At 34.0% G+C, this 17,025-nt stretch overlaps 2 protein-coding genes across 2 annotated transcripts; one reads left to right on the top strand and one right to left on the bottom strand.

Annotated features, from left to right (window-relative positions):
* The first annotated feature begins 108 nt into the window (after positions 1-108).
* Positions 109-6,926, top strand: LOC115967897 (dehydrodolichyl diphosphate synthase complex subunit NUS1-like). The gene is made up of 8 exons (XM_031087050.1): positions 109-687; positions 1,001-1,061; positions 2,487-2,757; positions 2,877-2,938; positions 3,835-4,033; positions 4,133-4,229; positions 6,182-6,264; positions 6,507-6,926. Exons 2-8 carry the CDS (start codon positions 1,014-1,016, stop codon positions 6,512-6,514), a joined length of 768 nt encoding a protein of 255 aa, XP_030942910.1. The 5' UTR covers positions 109-687; positions 1,001-1,013; the 3' UTR covers positions 6,515-6,926.
* An 878-nt stretch (positions 6,927-7,804) lies between these two features.
* LOC115967407 (BURP domain-containing protein BNM2C-like) lies at positions 7,805-9,538 on the bottom strand. The gene is made up of 4 exons (XM_031086495.1): positions 9,454-9,538; positions 9,200-9,367; positions 8,946-9,113; positions 7,805-8,860 (listed from the first exon to the last, which is right to left on the bottom strand). Exons 1-4 carry the CDS (start codon positions 9,469-9,471, stop codon positions 7,889-7,891), a joined length of 1,326 nt encoding a protein of 441 aa, XP_030942355.1. The 5' UTR covers positions 9,472-9,538; the 3' UTR covers positions 7,805-7,888.
* Positions 9,539-17,025: the final 7,487 nt, after the last annotated feature.

Raw genomic sequence — 17,025 nt, 5'->3', positions numbered from 1 at the left:
AATAACAAAAATACTACTTTACCCTTAAAAAATTTCAGCCCGCCCACTGTTTTGGTAAGTCTGAGTAAACCCAAGCAAAAATCTTTTTTTTTTTTTTTTTTTTCTCTCTCTCTCCCCCGCGTTTGAGGTTGTCTCCTTTCAACCCATTCTCTGTTGGGATTGCTTCTGCTTCTTTTCCTATCGATAATTTCTACGAGTGTCCTCAGTTGTGCATTTATTTATTTGTGGTACTAGATTTTTTTTTTGGGTTGGTTTATGTATCTATTTTTTTCTTTTTTGAGAAAAAAATTGTGCCTAAAAAGACTTGCTGAGCCAAAATATGGTCCCAGAGTGAATTATGAACCACAGCTAAATGCTTTACACGTGGTCGTGTCAGAGGAACAACCTTACAACTAGCACTAGGTACTGAACTAGAAGTCTGGAACTGAACTGAGACTTCTAAGTTTACACACTCCCTCTGAGCTTGAGCCCCCGTCTATAGGGACTAGGGAGTTTCTCTTTGTCCTCAAATATAATATTTGTGTGTGTGTATATATCTATATACACACACACAAGAGACTCTTGTGTATGAGCAAATTTGTAGGATTTAGATTCGGTGATACAGTCAAAACAAAAAAGAAAAGAAAAACATTGAATATCGTAGTAACTCTGTCTGCCTCACCAAACTGAGTGAGAGGTTTCACAAAGGTACTCAATTTTTCCATAATTTTTCTTGTTCCTTTTCAATTTTAGTGCATTTGTTTTATTGGGTATTTTGTGTTTCAGTCTTTCTGATTGTTTTGTATATAGAATTTGCTTGTTATCTTCATGGGCACATTTGAGAAATTTTCTCTTTATATTTTTGTTTTATTTAATCAATAAATTATATATATTTTTTGGTGGAGATAGTTTTCTTTAAATCCTTCGTGAATTATCTTTTTGCTTATGATTTCTTTTGGCAAGTTTGTTCCTTTACTATCTGGGAATTTGAGTTTGATGGTTTATTTTGATTTTCTTATAGAGGTTTCAGACAAATGAATATCAGAGAAGAAATGCAGAAGGCTAACCGTTTGATTGCTCAGGTAATAGGCTAAGAGCGTTAGTTTCTTGTTTAATGTTATTTGTTTGTTGGGTAATTTTTTTTAATTATTTTTTAATTGAGTTAAAGTTTTGCTATCATATTAATGCGTGCTTGCAGTCCAATTGCTGGAATTCATACTGAGTCCAAAAAGAAATGTATCTTTACCATTTTGTTGAGTTTGCGTGTGTGGCAGCCTTTAACGTATATAAGATGTTTTTCATGTTGGATTTTAGGCTTGTTTATGGATGTTAGTTAGCTGGAAAACTGACAGCATGGAGTGTGGACCTCTATTGCAAGTGAATTTATTTTTATGTTTCTGTGTAAGTTTGTAGCAGTCTTTAGAACTGATTCATGGATAGACAGCAACAAATTATTGCGTATAATAGGGGATCATTATTGAAAGTGATGAATAAAAATATGAAGAAGTTTATTCCTATAGTATTCAAGACATTTGTACACCTATTTTTGTAATAGTTTCATTTCTTTCAGCATAGAAAAGAAAATGAGATTAATCCTGTGATACTCCAATTTGATTGATTGTGTGATGTGTGTGGATGTGTGTGGGTGTGTGATGAGTCCCATATCGAGTATTTACTGGGTAGATCTGGGCTTATTAACAATTACAAGAAGCCTCAATTGTGACTAGTCCTTTTGAGGTATAGCGCTGATGTGGCTAGCGCTTTTTCTTAGGTCGTTATTTATGGCATCAGAGCCGGCCCGGTAACTTTGTGTGGGCTCGGAGACACTACCCCACAAAGTGGGCCCTAACGAGGATGTTAAAGACTTAAGTGGGAGAGATTGTGATGCCCCAATTTTGATTGATTGTATGATGTGTGTGGGTATGTGATGAGTCCCACATTGGGTATTTACTGGGTAGATCTGGGCTTTTTTAACAACTACAAGAAACCTCAATTGTGACTAGTCCTTTTGAGATATGGCGCAGATGTGGCTAGCGCTTTTCCTTAGGTCATTACAAATCCGAACTATGATGCAAAGTGGAATTGCTTGCATCTACTATGAAAACATAGTAAAATCAAACAACACATTCGAGAGAACATTCAGCAAGGGCGTAGTCTGAGAAATGGTTGATTGGGAAGGGTATATATAGCAGCCATCTGACTGTCTTTAAGTTGTAGGTTGTGTTAATAATATGTAGTCTGTTATATAGCAGTATTCCTTCATCATGATATTATGGTAGCAGATAAGCTCGTATTTTGCTCCATCAAAGCAAGCTCTTTTAGTTTGATTGAGAAATATTTTATAAGGTTTTGAGAATCTGAAAGGGTGACCGTATGTGCTTGTTAAGAGTTTATTGATTGTTATAGCGTTTATGGATAAACATTGCTGATTAGCATCCATTATCATGTCATGTGTGCTCCTTTAAACTTAAATACAATGTTCATTCTGGTTTTTAAGGTTGGTGCAGATTGGCAATTTTGGGCTTCAACTTGTGTGGTTTATTCTGCATCTTAGTGTCAGCACATGGTACTTTCTGCTGGAAATAGCTCACGCGGTTGAAAGTTATTTCATCTCTAGTGGGCTAATGAAGAGCTACAAAGCCCTTAACTTAGGCAAGCTTCGGTACCTGGCCATTGTGGTAGGAAGTGAAGAAGCTTACCAAACTTCGAAGGTCAGTGAACTTCTACAGTGGCTGGAAGCTATTGGTGTGAAGCATGTGTGCCTCTATGATATGGAAGGTGAGGATGTGTGGGTTCAACAGTGGTGGAAGTTCTTCTATAATTGCTCTCTAATAATGTCAACGTGTGTGTAATTCTTGTTATCTAAATGATGTGTTTTGAACATTTTGATGTCATAGGAGTATTAAAGAGATCAAAAGAAGCCATATTGGAAAAAATGAGCAATGCAACAGTATTTCAGGTATTATGTTCTTTTTTTACAGTAAAGTTACACTCATATCCCACGTTTATGACCATTTATTGATAAAGGTAACTTACAAATGGAGAGGAGAGGCATTCAGCTAATATGTTATCATTATCAGTACATGACTATGAGTGTATTTGAAACCAATCTTTATACTGTATCAGGAAATTGGGTTTTCTTGTCATATAAAACTTTATATTACAGAATTAATGTGGGTAAAACAAATAGTGTTGTTAGGATGAACTTAATATTAGTCTTTATATGCAAAAATCTTGGTGTGCATGGGTGGGTGGGTGTACACAGATTTGGTGCTTCTATCTGTATTTGTTAAACTATTAATGGCTTTGGTCTATTTGATTTGAAGCTTTCTTTCTTTCTTTCAGACACTGTTTGAGTGGGCAAACATACTTTGGGTGTTTATACTTTTGATTCTTTGCATGATTTCCTTGATTTTTGTACTTTCACTGCTAGGTACTTTAGATTTTCTGCTGCTTCCTTAGCACACTGCCTGTGTGCCTTGATTTTCATTTTTTTTCTTCTTTTATATCTCAATGAAGTTATTTACTTATATAAAAAAAAAAAAAGACTTTTGTCTGTTCCTTTGAATATGTTTATAAAAAAATTACCCTTTTTTTGTGGCTAACTAATATAAGATGCTCAACTTTATTTGGATAATCTACAATTGAAATTTAGGCCAATGGGTTCTAGCTCAAACAGCACCTCCTTCCCTTGTAAGAGCAAGTTGAAGGGTGAGGTTGTGGGTTTAAGTCCTACAATACATGTATGCAACTTACCAAATAGAAAAAAGATCAACTACAATTGGCATTACCATTGGTATGTCCAAAAGGCCACCAGAGTTCTTACTTACCAAATTTAACATTTATTGTGCGCAGGAAGCTGATGAAAATGATAAGCTACTTGACCAAAAACATATGATGCTAGAATTTGTGTCATTCTCTGATGGAAAAGAAGCAGTAGCAAAAGCAGCTAACTTACTTTTTGCAAAGTATTTGACATCAAATAATTCTAGTGAAGATCAGGAAGGGGAAATTTTTACGGAACCTCACATGACTGAGGCACTAAGAGCTGTTGGTTTGTTTTAATTTTCAGTTATGCTAAATGGTTTTGAGAATTTATTTTGTTTCCATTTTAATGTATGACCTTTGGGTATTTATGTTCATGTGCTATCAGGAAGTGGAGGGCCAGAACCTGATCTCCTATTAGTATATGGACCTGCAAGATGTCACCAAGGTTTCCCTGCATGGAGGATACGATATACTGAGATTGTGTGAGTATTCTTTCTTGTTATAATGTAGTTTACCATAAATACTTGGTGCTTTTGGAAGCTTATGTTAATCGGCCATTAAAAGTGGAAAACTCAGTGACTCATTAAATCAGACAGCTTGTCCAAAGCTGAAGAAAAAATATTCAGCATTAGGTTATTTTGGTTCTATATGTTTCTGTGGGGGTTCATTTGGAGATTTACTGCTTATATGTTTCAGCTCAATACTCATAGGAAACAATAAAAAAGGTGAAATGGAGTCTGTATAAGGAGCAGTCTGGACTTTTTTTAATGTTGCGGGGGGTCAATATCGTTTTTAATTCCCAGACGGCCAGAAGAACTCTCTGTTTGCAATATTAGTGGCCAATGGTTCCCCGTTTTCTTATCTAGGCAGTAAGTGTTGATGTAGTCCAAAGTGGACAATAAAGTCCACAAAATTATTTCTGAGAGTTCTTTTTTAATTAGCATGATCTTTACTAACACTTTATTGACTGCCTGAGAGGCTCAGAAACAGAAACTCAACAACTACCATTTTCTCCCAAGGACTTGAGTTCAAATTTCATACATGAATATTCGACAATTATTTTTCATATTTTTGCTCTGCTTGGGTTGGTTATATGTGGGAGACTTCCAAGATACCAAATACAATAGCCATTTTTTATTATTTTTTTATTATAGAGTTTGCATCTTTTATCTTCCTAGTTCTTCCTTGCTAGCTTTGATCAACAACTCCCTGGAGATTTGGCATTGTTTGGTTTTCATTGGAATCGGTACTTTCTTGCTTTAGAAAGCAACAGAAGCAGAAAACTACTTTTTGGTTATGCCTAGGAAAAAGTAATTTTCTAAAAATCAAAAAGGAAAAATATGATTTTTAAGCAGGAATGGAAGTAATTGTCTTCAAAAGGAAATATTATATCATGGAAGGCATAGAGAAACATGTGAAAGTCTTTAACTTCATTTTCTTAGAAGTGTATTAGCTTATCTTGAATGTGTCATTACGATCTGTTGAAATGGCTTGAATTGTAATGTCGGTGGATTGACATTACAAGCAAGCATTAAATGCTATCTTGCATGAATTGTTGAAAGGCAAGATCTGACATACAATCTTGGCAATGAATGCTTGCATGCCTATGTTAGAAAGTGTGGCTTGATCAACAAAGCCAAATAATTGCAATTCAGCAATTTCATGCATGAAGAAATACAAGGAGTTGCATTAAATGTTGCATGGACTCATGGCCGAATATATTGACATCTTTGTCAGTAGAAGTTTTGCATTATTTACATGTGCTGGAACTATTAATAACTCGGCTGAAACTATAGCTATAAATAGAGATGGAGCAAGAGAGAGTTCTTGTGTGAGATAGAGAGATAGCAAAGAGCTTCTTCTGTGTGTGTGCACTAGAGATAGGAAGCTAGTGTGTCTTGCAACTTTTGTCTATATACAATAGGGTGTTCTCTATTTATTTGTGAGAGAACCAAGGGTGTATTTGGGGTTTGTGTTTGTGTGAGAGTGTCTTCAAGCTATTGTTGTAATTTCCAAAGTTATAGTGAAACTTTATTCTATCGCCTCCTGTGGATGTAAGCATATTGCCAAACCATTTAAATTCCTTGTGTCATATTTTCTCCTCTCTCTCTTCTTTAACCTTGTGTAAATAGATTGTTTCATGATTTTTTCACAACACGATCCAAGATAGAGTTTCCAACAATATTTACTTGAGTATCCCAACCTGCTTCTTTGATAAAAGGAAAGCCAAACCAAAAGATTCCTTTGACATTAATATCTTCATTTGTTGCCCTATGTTTGACAAACTTATCTAGTTTCTCTTGCTTGTATTTGCTTTCTTCATTTTCTGATCAGGGAGTTATGGTGAACATGTGATTGAGAAACTTCTCCCTATTAACACAGTTTCTTTCTTGGACTGATTTGGGATGCTTTTTTTTTTTGGGTGTTGTTGCAGACATATGGGATCATTGAAGTCCGTGAGATATGGTTCCCTAATTAAGGCTATTTATAAATTCACCATGGTGCGCCAGAACTATGGTAAGTGGCTTTTCCTGTTGATTCGCCATTGCTTTTGTTCTTGACAATATGACTGACAATTAATGGGCGAACAAAATGAAATGTGGCTTTTCCTGGATTGAATTTGTTTCCATAATACTGTTATAAGGCATTTTCTTCCATCAATTATGGTTCTTGGAATGATAATTAACAGTAAAATAAATTCATGTATTTAAGTTTTAAAGATGGTGGTTGTGAATATGTGTAATCTTTTTCTCAAACAGGTAAGTGAGCCATCACATTACGAGGTCATCATCTAAAATAAGCCATGCAGTGATAAATGGGCAATTGAATACTGCAGGGGGCAATGCGTTTGTTCACGGAGTATGAACTTCTTTTTATGCTTTTAAGTGTAGGCAGATTGCATTGGCTTAGTCTTTGAAGTTAGAAATAGGAAAGCCTCTCTCTCTCTCTCTCTCCATATGTATTTTTCTTGAACTGTTGTTAAGTCACAGTTGAAAAGCAAATGATTTATTGCTTTTAGGCAGAATTTCAGGCATCTGATTTATTTGAGAAAACCACGACGTATTGAAAATGCTCCACAGAATTTTAGGCTAAAATTTTTACATTTGGGCCTAATTTCTGAGGATTTTGTGAAAAATTATTTTTCTTTATAATTTATATGTGACCTCAGTTCAATTTGAGTGAACTTGCATAACTGAGCCAATAAGCTCTAGATCAAAGTCAGGGGACTTCCTCCTAACTACATTCTGTGTATGTGGCTACTTCTCACAGCCTTCTAAATCCCTTTGTCAGTCATCTTTTATTTTAGTCTTTTAGATGCTAGTATGCTAAATAATGGTGCACCTCCTTTTAGTTCCATATCGTGTTGTGAGGCATTGAGGCTTGTACTTCTTTAGTTTCAAAACAAATTCTTGCCCATCAAAAATAATAAAATTATAAGAAATTTACAATAACCAGAAGTGTTTTTTGTCCTTTGATGAGAATGTTCAAAGAATTGGATTTTTATTTTTGAATTATTCAAAAGCAATTAGTGAAGAGTTGGATTTTGGTACAATGGTAAGTACCCTCTATCCAAATGATTTATCACAAATTCAAGTTTAAGAATCAGTCCCAGTAAAAGTTAAGGATAAGGATATATACCAACAACTTTTCCAAGATCTTGTAAAAGTGAGTATTATGCAGACATTTTTTAAAAGCATTTAGTGTTGATGGTGTATGTAAGAAATTATTGTAATTTATGTTTCATGCTATCACTGTGGCATGACAATGTGGGAAACATTTTCATTGGGATGATCTTACCAAAATTCTTGCTTACTAGGAATTGCATGGCAATATGCAGGGAAGGGTTTTAACTTTAAGATTCGATTCTTACCAACTGAAAGAAAAACACTTTGTAACTCATAAAACAATCACCATCTTTCATACACTAATAACTGCGACCAAAGTCCAACCCTTTGTACATAAAGGGCACCTCGGCCAAGTACTGAAGTACGCGTGATCTTCCTCACATAAAACATACAGACAAGAAACTAGAAATTAAGCACCAATACAAGCAGAAACACGAGGTCCACTGTATTACAAGAACTCTCTGATTGACCTTTATTTAACATCTACACAATAGAAAGGCAACAGAGCTACCTCTTTAGATAGAGGCTGTTGTTGGTGATGGAACCCAAACAAGATGATATTTTGGGAGGAAATGGCATACTGGAGATGAGCCAGGCTTGACACCAAGTTGGCGAAATAGAATGTGGTTAGGGTCCCAATCAGAAGTGTCCATGTGGCAAACAGCAACAGCTTCCACCTTATGTCCATTCTCACCACCAAGTAAAACCTTGAAAATCTTGGTTTTCTCTATGAAGTGGCAGAAGAAAATCTTGTAAGGGTAAGGCAAAGGATGACAAGCAACCCATTTAGGAGCATAAAGTTCCTTTGAAACTCTTAAAACATCATAATTCTGTGTCAAGGCAGTTGACATTGTGGGGTGTTTAGTTGTCAGAACATTCAGGTTAGCCCATGAGCGCATGATGCTATGCACAAAATCAAGCATGGACTCTAAAGAGGTAGCACAGAGCTTGGTCTCCCCTGTGATGGGTGTAGCTTCACACTGTTGGAGTGTGTCTTCCATGGCTCTGGCATTGGGAGAATCTATAGGGATTGAGAAGATTTGAAGGACGTTTTGGAGTTGGGGCATGGAGAAAGGAATGGAATCAGCTTCTTCCCTGGGCAAGAACTCAGAAAGTTCTTGTATGGGAAAGTAAAGTGGCATTATATTCCCTACAAACAAATCATCCATGGTGAAAAAGCCTGACTTGAATGCTCCCAAATGATCCATATGAGATGATGGCTTTGTTTTCATATTATTTTCATGCTCGATCACTGATGATTTAGAGTCTTCTCTATCGCCATATGAAGTTATGTAATTTGACTCTTTCACCTCTTGTTTATATCTATAGCCAGCTATGTAAGATTGATCTGACTCTTGGATTGGAGATTCCTTTGCTTCTTGCCTAGTTCCATACTGAGCCATGTAATTGTCCTTTGCATCTTTTCTGTACCCAGCTAGGTAAGGTTGGTCCATCTCTTTCTGCTTAGTTACATCCTCCACTCCATCCTACAAACAAAAACTCAAAGATTAATATGTCCATACTGTTAAACAAGATTTCAATTGAGATCAACTTTAAGAAACAAAGACTAACATGCTCTTGGTGATCCATCCTAGAGTTTTTCGAGGCATCTCCATATTGAGTTATGAAGCTATTTTTCGCATCTTGCCTAGTGTATGTAATTGCTTCCTTTTGTCTGTTATACCCAGCTATGTAAGGTTGGTCCATCTCTTTCTGGTTAGTTACATCCTCCACTCCATCCTACAAACAAAAACTCAAAAGGTTAATGTGTCTATACTGTTAAACAAGTTTTCAATTGAGATCAACTTTAAGAAACAAAGACTAACATGCTCTTGGTGATCCATCCTAGAGTTTTTCGAGGCATCTCCATATTGAGTTATGTAGCTATTTTTCGCATCTTGCCTAGTGTATGTAATTGCTTCCTTTTGTCTGTTATACCCAGCTATGTAAGGTTGGTCCATCTCTTTCTGGTTAGTTACATCCTCCACTCCATCCTACAAACAAAAACTCAAAAGGTTAATGTGTCTATACTGTTAAACAAGTTTTCAATTGAGATCAACTTTAAGAAACAAAGACTAACATGCTCTTGGTGATCCATCCTAGAGTTTTTCGAGGCATCTCCATATTGAGTTATGTAGCTATTGAGTTTGTAATTGTCTTTTGCATCTTCTTCCATAAGGTTAGTTACATCCTCCACTCCTCGTCCTACAAACAAAAACTCAAAGATTAACGTGTCCATTCTGTTAAACAAGATTTCAATTGAGATCAACTTTAAGAAACAAAGACTAACATGCTCTTGGTGATCCATCCTAGAGTTTTTCGAGGCATCTCCATATTGAGATATGTAGCTATTGAGTTTGTAATTGTCTTTTGCATCTTCTTTGGTTCCATAAGAAGTTAAGTAATTTGCTTCCTTATTTCTGTTATACCCAGCTATGTAAGGTTGGTCCATCTCTTTTTGGTTAGTTACATCCTCCACTCCATCCTACAAACAAAAACTCAAAGATTAATGTGTCCATACTATTAAACAAGATTTCAATTGAGATCAACTTTAAGAGACAGAGACTAACATGCTTTTTGTGCTCCATCCCAGAGTTTTTTGAGGCCTCTTTAGTCCCATATTTAGATATGTAACTATCTTTTGTAGCTTGGCTAGTATATGAAGTTATGTAATTTGCTTCCCTGTTTTTGTTATACCCAGCTATGTAAGGTTGGTCCATCTCTTTCTGGTTTTCCACCTTCCCTTGTTCTAAGTGGTTAGCTACTTCCTCCACCTCACCCTACAAACAAAAAGTCAAAGATTAATGTGTCTAGACCGTCAACTTTAGGAAAATGCTAAAGTTACGGTCCATTTTACTACAAAATGCTTACAAATTGATGTGTCAAATAAATGGTTGTTTAAATAACATTTTTTTGTAATTGCTAACACAATAGTTTGTAAGATTTATGTTGTAAAACCTGTAATATCCTTAATATCACTCTTAAGAAAATGTAGAATTTCAAGTTTAAGAATCAAAGACTAACATGCTTTTTGTGCTTCATTCTAGAGTTCTTTGAAGCATCTTTAGTACCATATTGAGTTACATAACCATCTTTCGCATCTCGCTTAGTGAATGCAGTTATGTAATTGTCTTTTGCATCTTTTCTGGTTTCATAAGCCATTATGTAACTGTCTTTGGCATCTTGTTTAGAGCCGTAACTGTAAGCAGCTGCATAACCACCAACATAACCTAAATTTTTTGCATCCTTCAAGTGTTGCTTAGGTACATGCTTCCTTCCATTAGCATGGTCGCACTGCAGATAAAAACTCAAATATCAATATGGCCACATTGCAGACAAGGCTCCAACAATTAATTTCAATAAAAAGTAGATGTTTGTTTTTTTAACACATTTTCTTCGTAATTTGTTAAGTTGACAAATTATGATGGTAGAAACATCACTTTTACATGGGTCTATTATTGACTCCGCTTTTATTATGCTCCAATCATAACATATCATGTCAGTAGTTGCAAAACTGTTGTGAAAATTTGTGTTCCTAAACTTATTGGAAACAAAAAAAAAAAAGGTAAGCAATAGGTGTAAGCTTTTCAAAAACACTAACATGCTTTTTGTGCTCCATCTCAGAGTCTTTGGAGGCTTCTTTGGTACCATAAGCAGTTTTGTAACTGTCTTTTGCATCTTGTTTAGAGCTGTAACTGTAAGCAGCTGCATAACCACCTTGTGCTACATAACCTGACTTTTTAGCATCTGTAGTTCTGTACGCAGTTATGTAATCTGACTCTTTGGTGCCTGATGTAGTTTCATGGCTAGCTGAGTCAGGTTGGTCTGTCATCTCCACTTGTTTCCAGTCTTGTTTAGCAACAATATCCCTTGCTCCGTTGCCATGATCACACTGCAAACAAATACATGCAAAGATCAAACTAAAGAAATGTTGAACTTTCATGTAAAATTTAGCTCGAGATATTGTGTGAACACTAAATGCTTTAATGAGAAGGATTGAATTACCATTAAGAACAAAAGATGAAAGAAGAGGATCCAATATGTTAATCGAAGAGCCATAGTTCTTACAACTTACACTCCTGTCTAGTGTGTGAGTGACTGAGACTTCAAGAACTATGCTACGTTTTATAGCCACGAAGGCCTTCTTAGTTGAATAAAATAAATCTTCTCAGTGAGAGATGAGGATTTCATTGATTTGGGTTGGGTCTTATGTGAGGAGGTGCCATCTGAGCTTGAATTCTTCATAGATTTCATCTTTTGATATTGAAAAATGCTAAAATACTATATTTTTTACTACACAATCATTATAACTAATAATGCGACAATGAAGGTGATTAGTGAATTTTAAAAACATAATAAATGAATGTCTAAATCACCTTTTTTGTAATTGGTGTTTCGTTAGTTTGTAAAGGTTACATAGTAGAATTTGGGATACCCCTTACATTATGATATTATCCACTTGGCTAGATAAGCCAATAATTGACTGCTACAAACAATAATGACAATACCAAGAAAATGAGACGACTTAAAGTGAATATAAGAAGGGTGCTAATATTAACCGAAGGCATAAACTCGTTCAATATATATAATACAAAGATTATGTCCCTTTTGATCCTTTAACCAAAAAAAAAAAAAAAAGAGGAAGAAGAAGAAAAGATTATTGCCTCTTTTCATTTTTGGAAAAAAAAAAAAAATACAAAATGACCCTGAACTTTAGATCAAATTTAAACTGATTTTGAAATAATAAGTCCTTGAACTTTGATAAATGTCTAAATTGATAATTATTTTATTTTTGTTACAAATTCAAATAATTTTTAAAATAAATTTTTCAATAAATAGTAGTTTTAAATGAATATTTTATTTAAATGAATACTTGCTCTTCATGTGATGTTTTTACCATCCAATCCATGGAAATTATAATGATCGATTTAGACATTTCTTAAAGTTTAAGGTCTTACTATTTCAAATAAAAATCAAGGAGATCAATTTAATTTTGACCCAAATTTCGGGAGGGGGTGTATTTTTGTATTTTCACCTTTTTAATAAGAATTATTCTTTAGAATGAAACATTTCACAAACTCTATCTCACAATTTATTGAAGGAGTGGCTCCAATTGGAATCAAAATTTACAATTTCATATGTATGTACAAAAATGTTTGCCCTAAAAAGTAGTGCTGCATAAGTTAATAAATTAGTTTTTTAGTAAGAATAAATTACTCAAAATTCATCTTAAAATTAATATATATATATACACCCACATACAAGAATAATTAATCTAACAAATTCTATCACACAATTTATTGAAAGAAATTGACTTCAAATTTATTATTTCATATGTATTTACAGAAATGTTTGCCCTAAAGAAATCACGCTGCATGAGTTAATAGTTTAGTTTCCCAGTAATAACTAATAACTATGGATTATTTAAAATTCATCTTTAAAGTAATCATATATATATATATATAGACAAAGTCAATCTCAATCCCAGAGGAGTTGGTGGGTTGAACTCAAGCTCATCTCTTTAGGAGGAGTCGGAGGCACAGGCACCGCTAAGAAAAAAGTCTTGGACAAATTCATCATGGTGTCACTTGAAGAAACAGTGCTAGTATTTAGTAAAAAAGAAGAAGTAACAGTACTAGTATATATTTATGTAATGTGTTATCTATCAATTAATTATAGATTCATGAGATTCTAAAGAGTTGATTGAGTAGTTTTTAGGACCTCATAAGATCAATGAGGTTATGAGTTCAAAACTCTTAGTCAGCATCTTGAGGGCATTCTCAACTCCCATGGGATTAGTCTTTGTAATTTGCTTATCAGGGGACTATATAGTACACACCTATGAAAGTAGTTAGGAGTTCAAAGAATTTTGGACACTCACACTTAAAAAATGTAAACTTCCTACAGTTACTATTACATAGTTGACGACACATGAAAATTCAGCAACTATTTGTTTTTTTTAAAAAAAGATATGAAAGATTTGACATGACATATTATGAATTTGACTATGTAACTAATTTGCACAAAGCACAATACCATTAATGAATTTTAAATATCAAGTGCACTATGAGTGCACACCACATCAATAAAGATAATTATTAATAATGTGTAACTACCACAAATAGTCGTATCAATTATTTGAGGAAGTTATGAAATTAAAGTAAAAGATAGTACATATAAATTATAACTTATAAGAGCATCTACAGCAGTGAAGCTAAATTTTTAGCAATTTAGCTCCACCAAAAGTTACTTTATCTATTTTACCTATATACATACTACAGCAGTGGATCTATTTTAGCTTTCAACACAATAAAATAATATATTCATCACAATAAAATAATATTTCTCCTACAATAAAATAATAATATTTTTACTACAATAAAATAATATATCATCACCATCACCACCACAGCACAAACATCCTCCTCTACCACCACCACCACCCCCGGCCACCAGTCCATAGCAGGAAAGAAGAAAAAAAAAAAAAAAAAACACCAACCCAAATCGAACCCACAAATCCACAACCACCACCGGCCACCAGTCCACAGCAGGAAAAAAAAAAAAAAAAAAAAAAAAAAACTCAACCAAATCGAACCCACAAATCCACAACACCACCACCATCGGCCACCAGTCCACAGCAGGAAAAAAAAAAAAAAAAAACCCAAATCTCCGATCGGCAGCGTGATACAACCATTGGCGGCGTGAAAGAACCAAATCCACATGCAAGCACTCCGTAGCAGTCCACAGCAGGAAAAAAAAAAAAAAAACCCAAATCTCCGATCGGCGGCGTGAAAGAACCAATATCCACATGCAAGCACTCCGATCAGCGGCGAGCTCCATGGGTTTCCCAGTCAGGCACTCCGATCGGCGGCGAGCTCCATGGATTTCCCAGTCAGGCACTCCGATCGGCGGCGAGCTTCGTGGGTCGGTGATCGGAGTTGAGAGAGTGAGCTTGAGTTGAGCTTCATGGATCGGTGACCGGAGTTGAGAGAGTGAGACCGGAGTTGACAGAGAATTTGAGAGATGAGAGTGAATGGAGAGAGAGAGAGAGGCATGAAAGAATGGAAAAAAAAAAAAACGGAAAGTGTATATTTTAATCAATTAACTGAATAAAATATAATTTTTTTTTTTTGCTATCAGCTACAGTGCACATCTATATATAGATGTGCACTGTAGCAAATCATCTAAAAATTTAGCTTTTGCCTCCACTGCTGCAGCGTGAATTTTGTGTGTGTGGAGCTAAATTTTAGCAATATAGCTTTATACCTCCTCTGCTGTGAGTGCTCTAACATTCTAATGGTTCCTTTGCGTATTTGGATGGAGGATATTCCACCAACTGTTTTGAATTTTGTAACCAAAGATTTGCCTATTGAATAAATTATCCCCAGTTGGGGGGAATTCTCTTAAAAAAAAAAAGTTATAACATGTACATTATCCTACAACCTAGAATCAAATATAGAATAATCTACTCTAGGGAAGAATATTTTTTTTTTCTAGGTTTTGTCCGAGTTTAACTCTCTTACTTATTCAACACACAGGAAAACATTTAATTGATAATTTCATAATGCCAATGCATGGGTATAATCAACCAGAAAGTTTACTTAACATGAAAAATGCTAGAATTACAAATTATTTTATAATTTTGTTTTTTCTTTTACAAACGGCAAATATGATGAGTGGTTATTGGTGTAACGGGTTTATATGAAAACCAGTAAGAATTGACAACATCAACTATTTGTAAAATATTGTAAAATAATTTGTAACTATAACCTGCAAAAAATTAGAATATACGATGAGATTCTTCCTAGATTTTGTGGTTGCAGATGGGTTGATGATAATGATTTTTTGGATAATTGATTAAAATATTAAACCATATATAGTGTGTTGCATAAGTAAAATATAATTATATTAAATATCATGTTTCACGAGCTTCATTCTTGACCTTTAAAGCAATTGATGTTTGTTTTGTCGTTTTTCAGTTTGTTGACTATTTCTCAATATGGATGCGTTTGAACTTTAAAACTCATCGAGTCAACTTGACACTCTCAAATTGAATTTAGCAACAAGTACATACCTTTAGTAATTTTTATGGCTTAATTCATTTCATCATCAAAATTTAATGTTTTAAAAATCTAAAATGTCTAGTGTTACTTTATTTAAAATTGACTTTTATATCTTATTTAGGGGAGTGAAATTTAAATAAAATGTTATCATATATGCTTTTAGATTGGAAAAAAAAAATTATTAAAAATTATTAATTATATATCCATTTTTCGGTGGAATTAAGGATTTTTTTTCCTTGTAAAATTATACTCTCACCCAATGGGTTATATATCATATAGTATGCTTTTATATTCATATATATATATATATATATATATATATATATATCTTTGCCATTCAAATCTTATGTTTTGTTAGCTTTGAAACCAACGACATCAAATCTAAACTAATTAAATCGGGCTCTGTGCTATGTGTAGTCTCAGTGGAATGCTTAGCTATGTCCACTATTCATTTCATTATAAACCAATAATGATCTATAATAAAGCATTAAATATATGCATCATACTATAAGAAATAAGGTGCTATATATATATATATAAACAGTTCCTTGTAGATGAGTTACTAGGTAGGAGGAGTGCGCCTTCAGGTACTGATACATGAAAAACAGTACCTAAAAGTGAATCTAGCAATAACACAACTTTTTTTATTCGTTTATTTGCTTGACAAACACTGAACTTCCACTAATCATAGTGTTGGTCAGCTCAAACAGGCCACTCTTCTATCACGCAGCTCACTTTTGCTCATTTTCTGCTCTATTCAACTTGCTTCGTGTGATAGCCCTCAAGAGATCAGTGCCTTTTACTTATGATTTGGTGATGGGAAAACCTAAACTCACACAATAAAAGGTTTTGTTAGTGTTGGCAGGCTATTATAAAAAATAAATCCCAGTGAATGAATGCTGATTTTTGTTTTTGTTTTTTGTTGTTGGGATAATCCCATAATTATAATGGGAGATGAAGGCATTTGAATCTTGAAATATAAAGAAGTACTAGTTGAGTTAGACTCTTGGCAAATGAATGCTGAATGTTGTTCAAAATTTTTATTTACTACCTCAAAAAGCATTTTGGGGTGTAGGTTTTATTTGAAATAAACATCAATGCATGACATCTTCTATACGATGATTGTTCTTTATCATCAAATTAATACACTAATAGGTTTTTTATGTAAATGAGGATCGATCGAATCCAACTGCAAAAGACTTTATCAATTGAGTTAACTGGAACTTTGAAAATAATTTTGTATAGAGTATTGTCAAATGAAACTATAATAAGATTTTAAAATAAACTATGTGGACTTCATCCACATGTGATTGAATTTCTATGTATAATATGTGGCTAAAAAAGTTGTACTCTATCAACTTGAATTTAATATATATATATATATATATTTATTGTGATGAGAATTTTATTTTCAAATAATATGATTTAAACATGGGATGTTTTAATAAATTTGATCTAATTTAGGGAATTAAACTACAATGAGCACACGAAGAAAACTTTGTAGTTATTTGCCAATATTTCCATTTTGTAGTTCTTTGCCAATATTTCCATAATGTAGTTTGATTAAGAGCTACATGAATGATAAAACT

The sequence above is a fragment of the Quercus lobata genome, chromosome 11, assembly GCF_001633185.2.
Source record: "Quercus lobata isolate SW786 chromosome 11, ValleyOak3.0 Primary Assembly, whole genome shotgun sequence".
In the NCBI taxonomy this organism is placed as follows: Eukaryota; Viridiplantae; Streptophyta; class Magnoliopsida; order Fagales; family Fagaceae; genus Quercus; species Quercus lobata.
The sequence above is the reverse complement of the archived record's forward strand: the minus strand, read 5'-3'. Positions and strand labels throughout refer to the sequence as shown.

What these genes read in the sequence shown, in the direction of transcription:
- LOC115967897 (XM_031087050.1), top strand. Translation starts at nt 1,014, where the DNA reads ATGAATATCAGAGAAGAAATGCAGAAGGCTAACCGTTTGATTGCTCAG. An exon ending in GTGCCTCTATGATATGGAAG is followed by an intron (nt 2,758 to 2,876) that starts GTGAGGATGTGT and finishes TTGATGTCATAG; the next exon opens with GAGTATTAAAGAGATCAAAA. An exon ending in GCAATGCAACAGTATTTCAG is followed by an intron (nt 2,939 to 3,834) that starts GTATTATGTTCT and finishes TATTGTGCGCAG; the next exon opens with GAAGCTGATGAAAATGATAA.
- LOC115967407 (XM_031086495.1), bottom strand. An exon ending in GGATGGATCACCAAGAGCAT is followed by an intron (nt 9,114 to 9,199) that starts GTTAGTCTTTGT and finishes TTTTGTTTGTAG; the next exon opens with GATGGAGTGGAGGATGTAAC. An exon ending in GGATGGATCACCAAGAGCAT is followed by an intron (nt 8,861 to 8,945) that starts GTTAGTCTTTGT and finishes TTTTGTTTGTAG; the next exon opens with GATGGAGTGGAGGATGTAAC.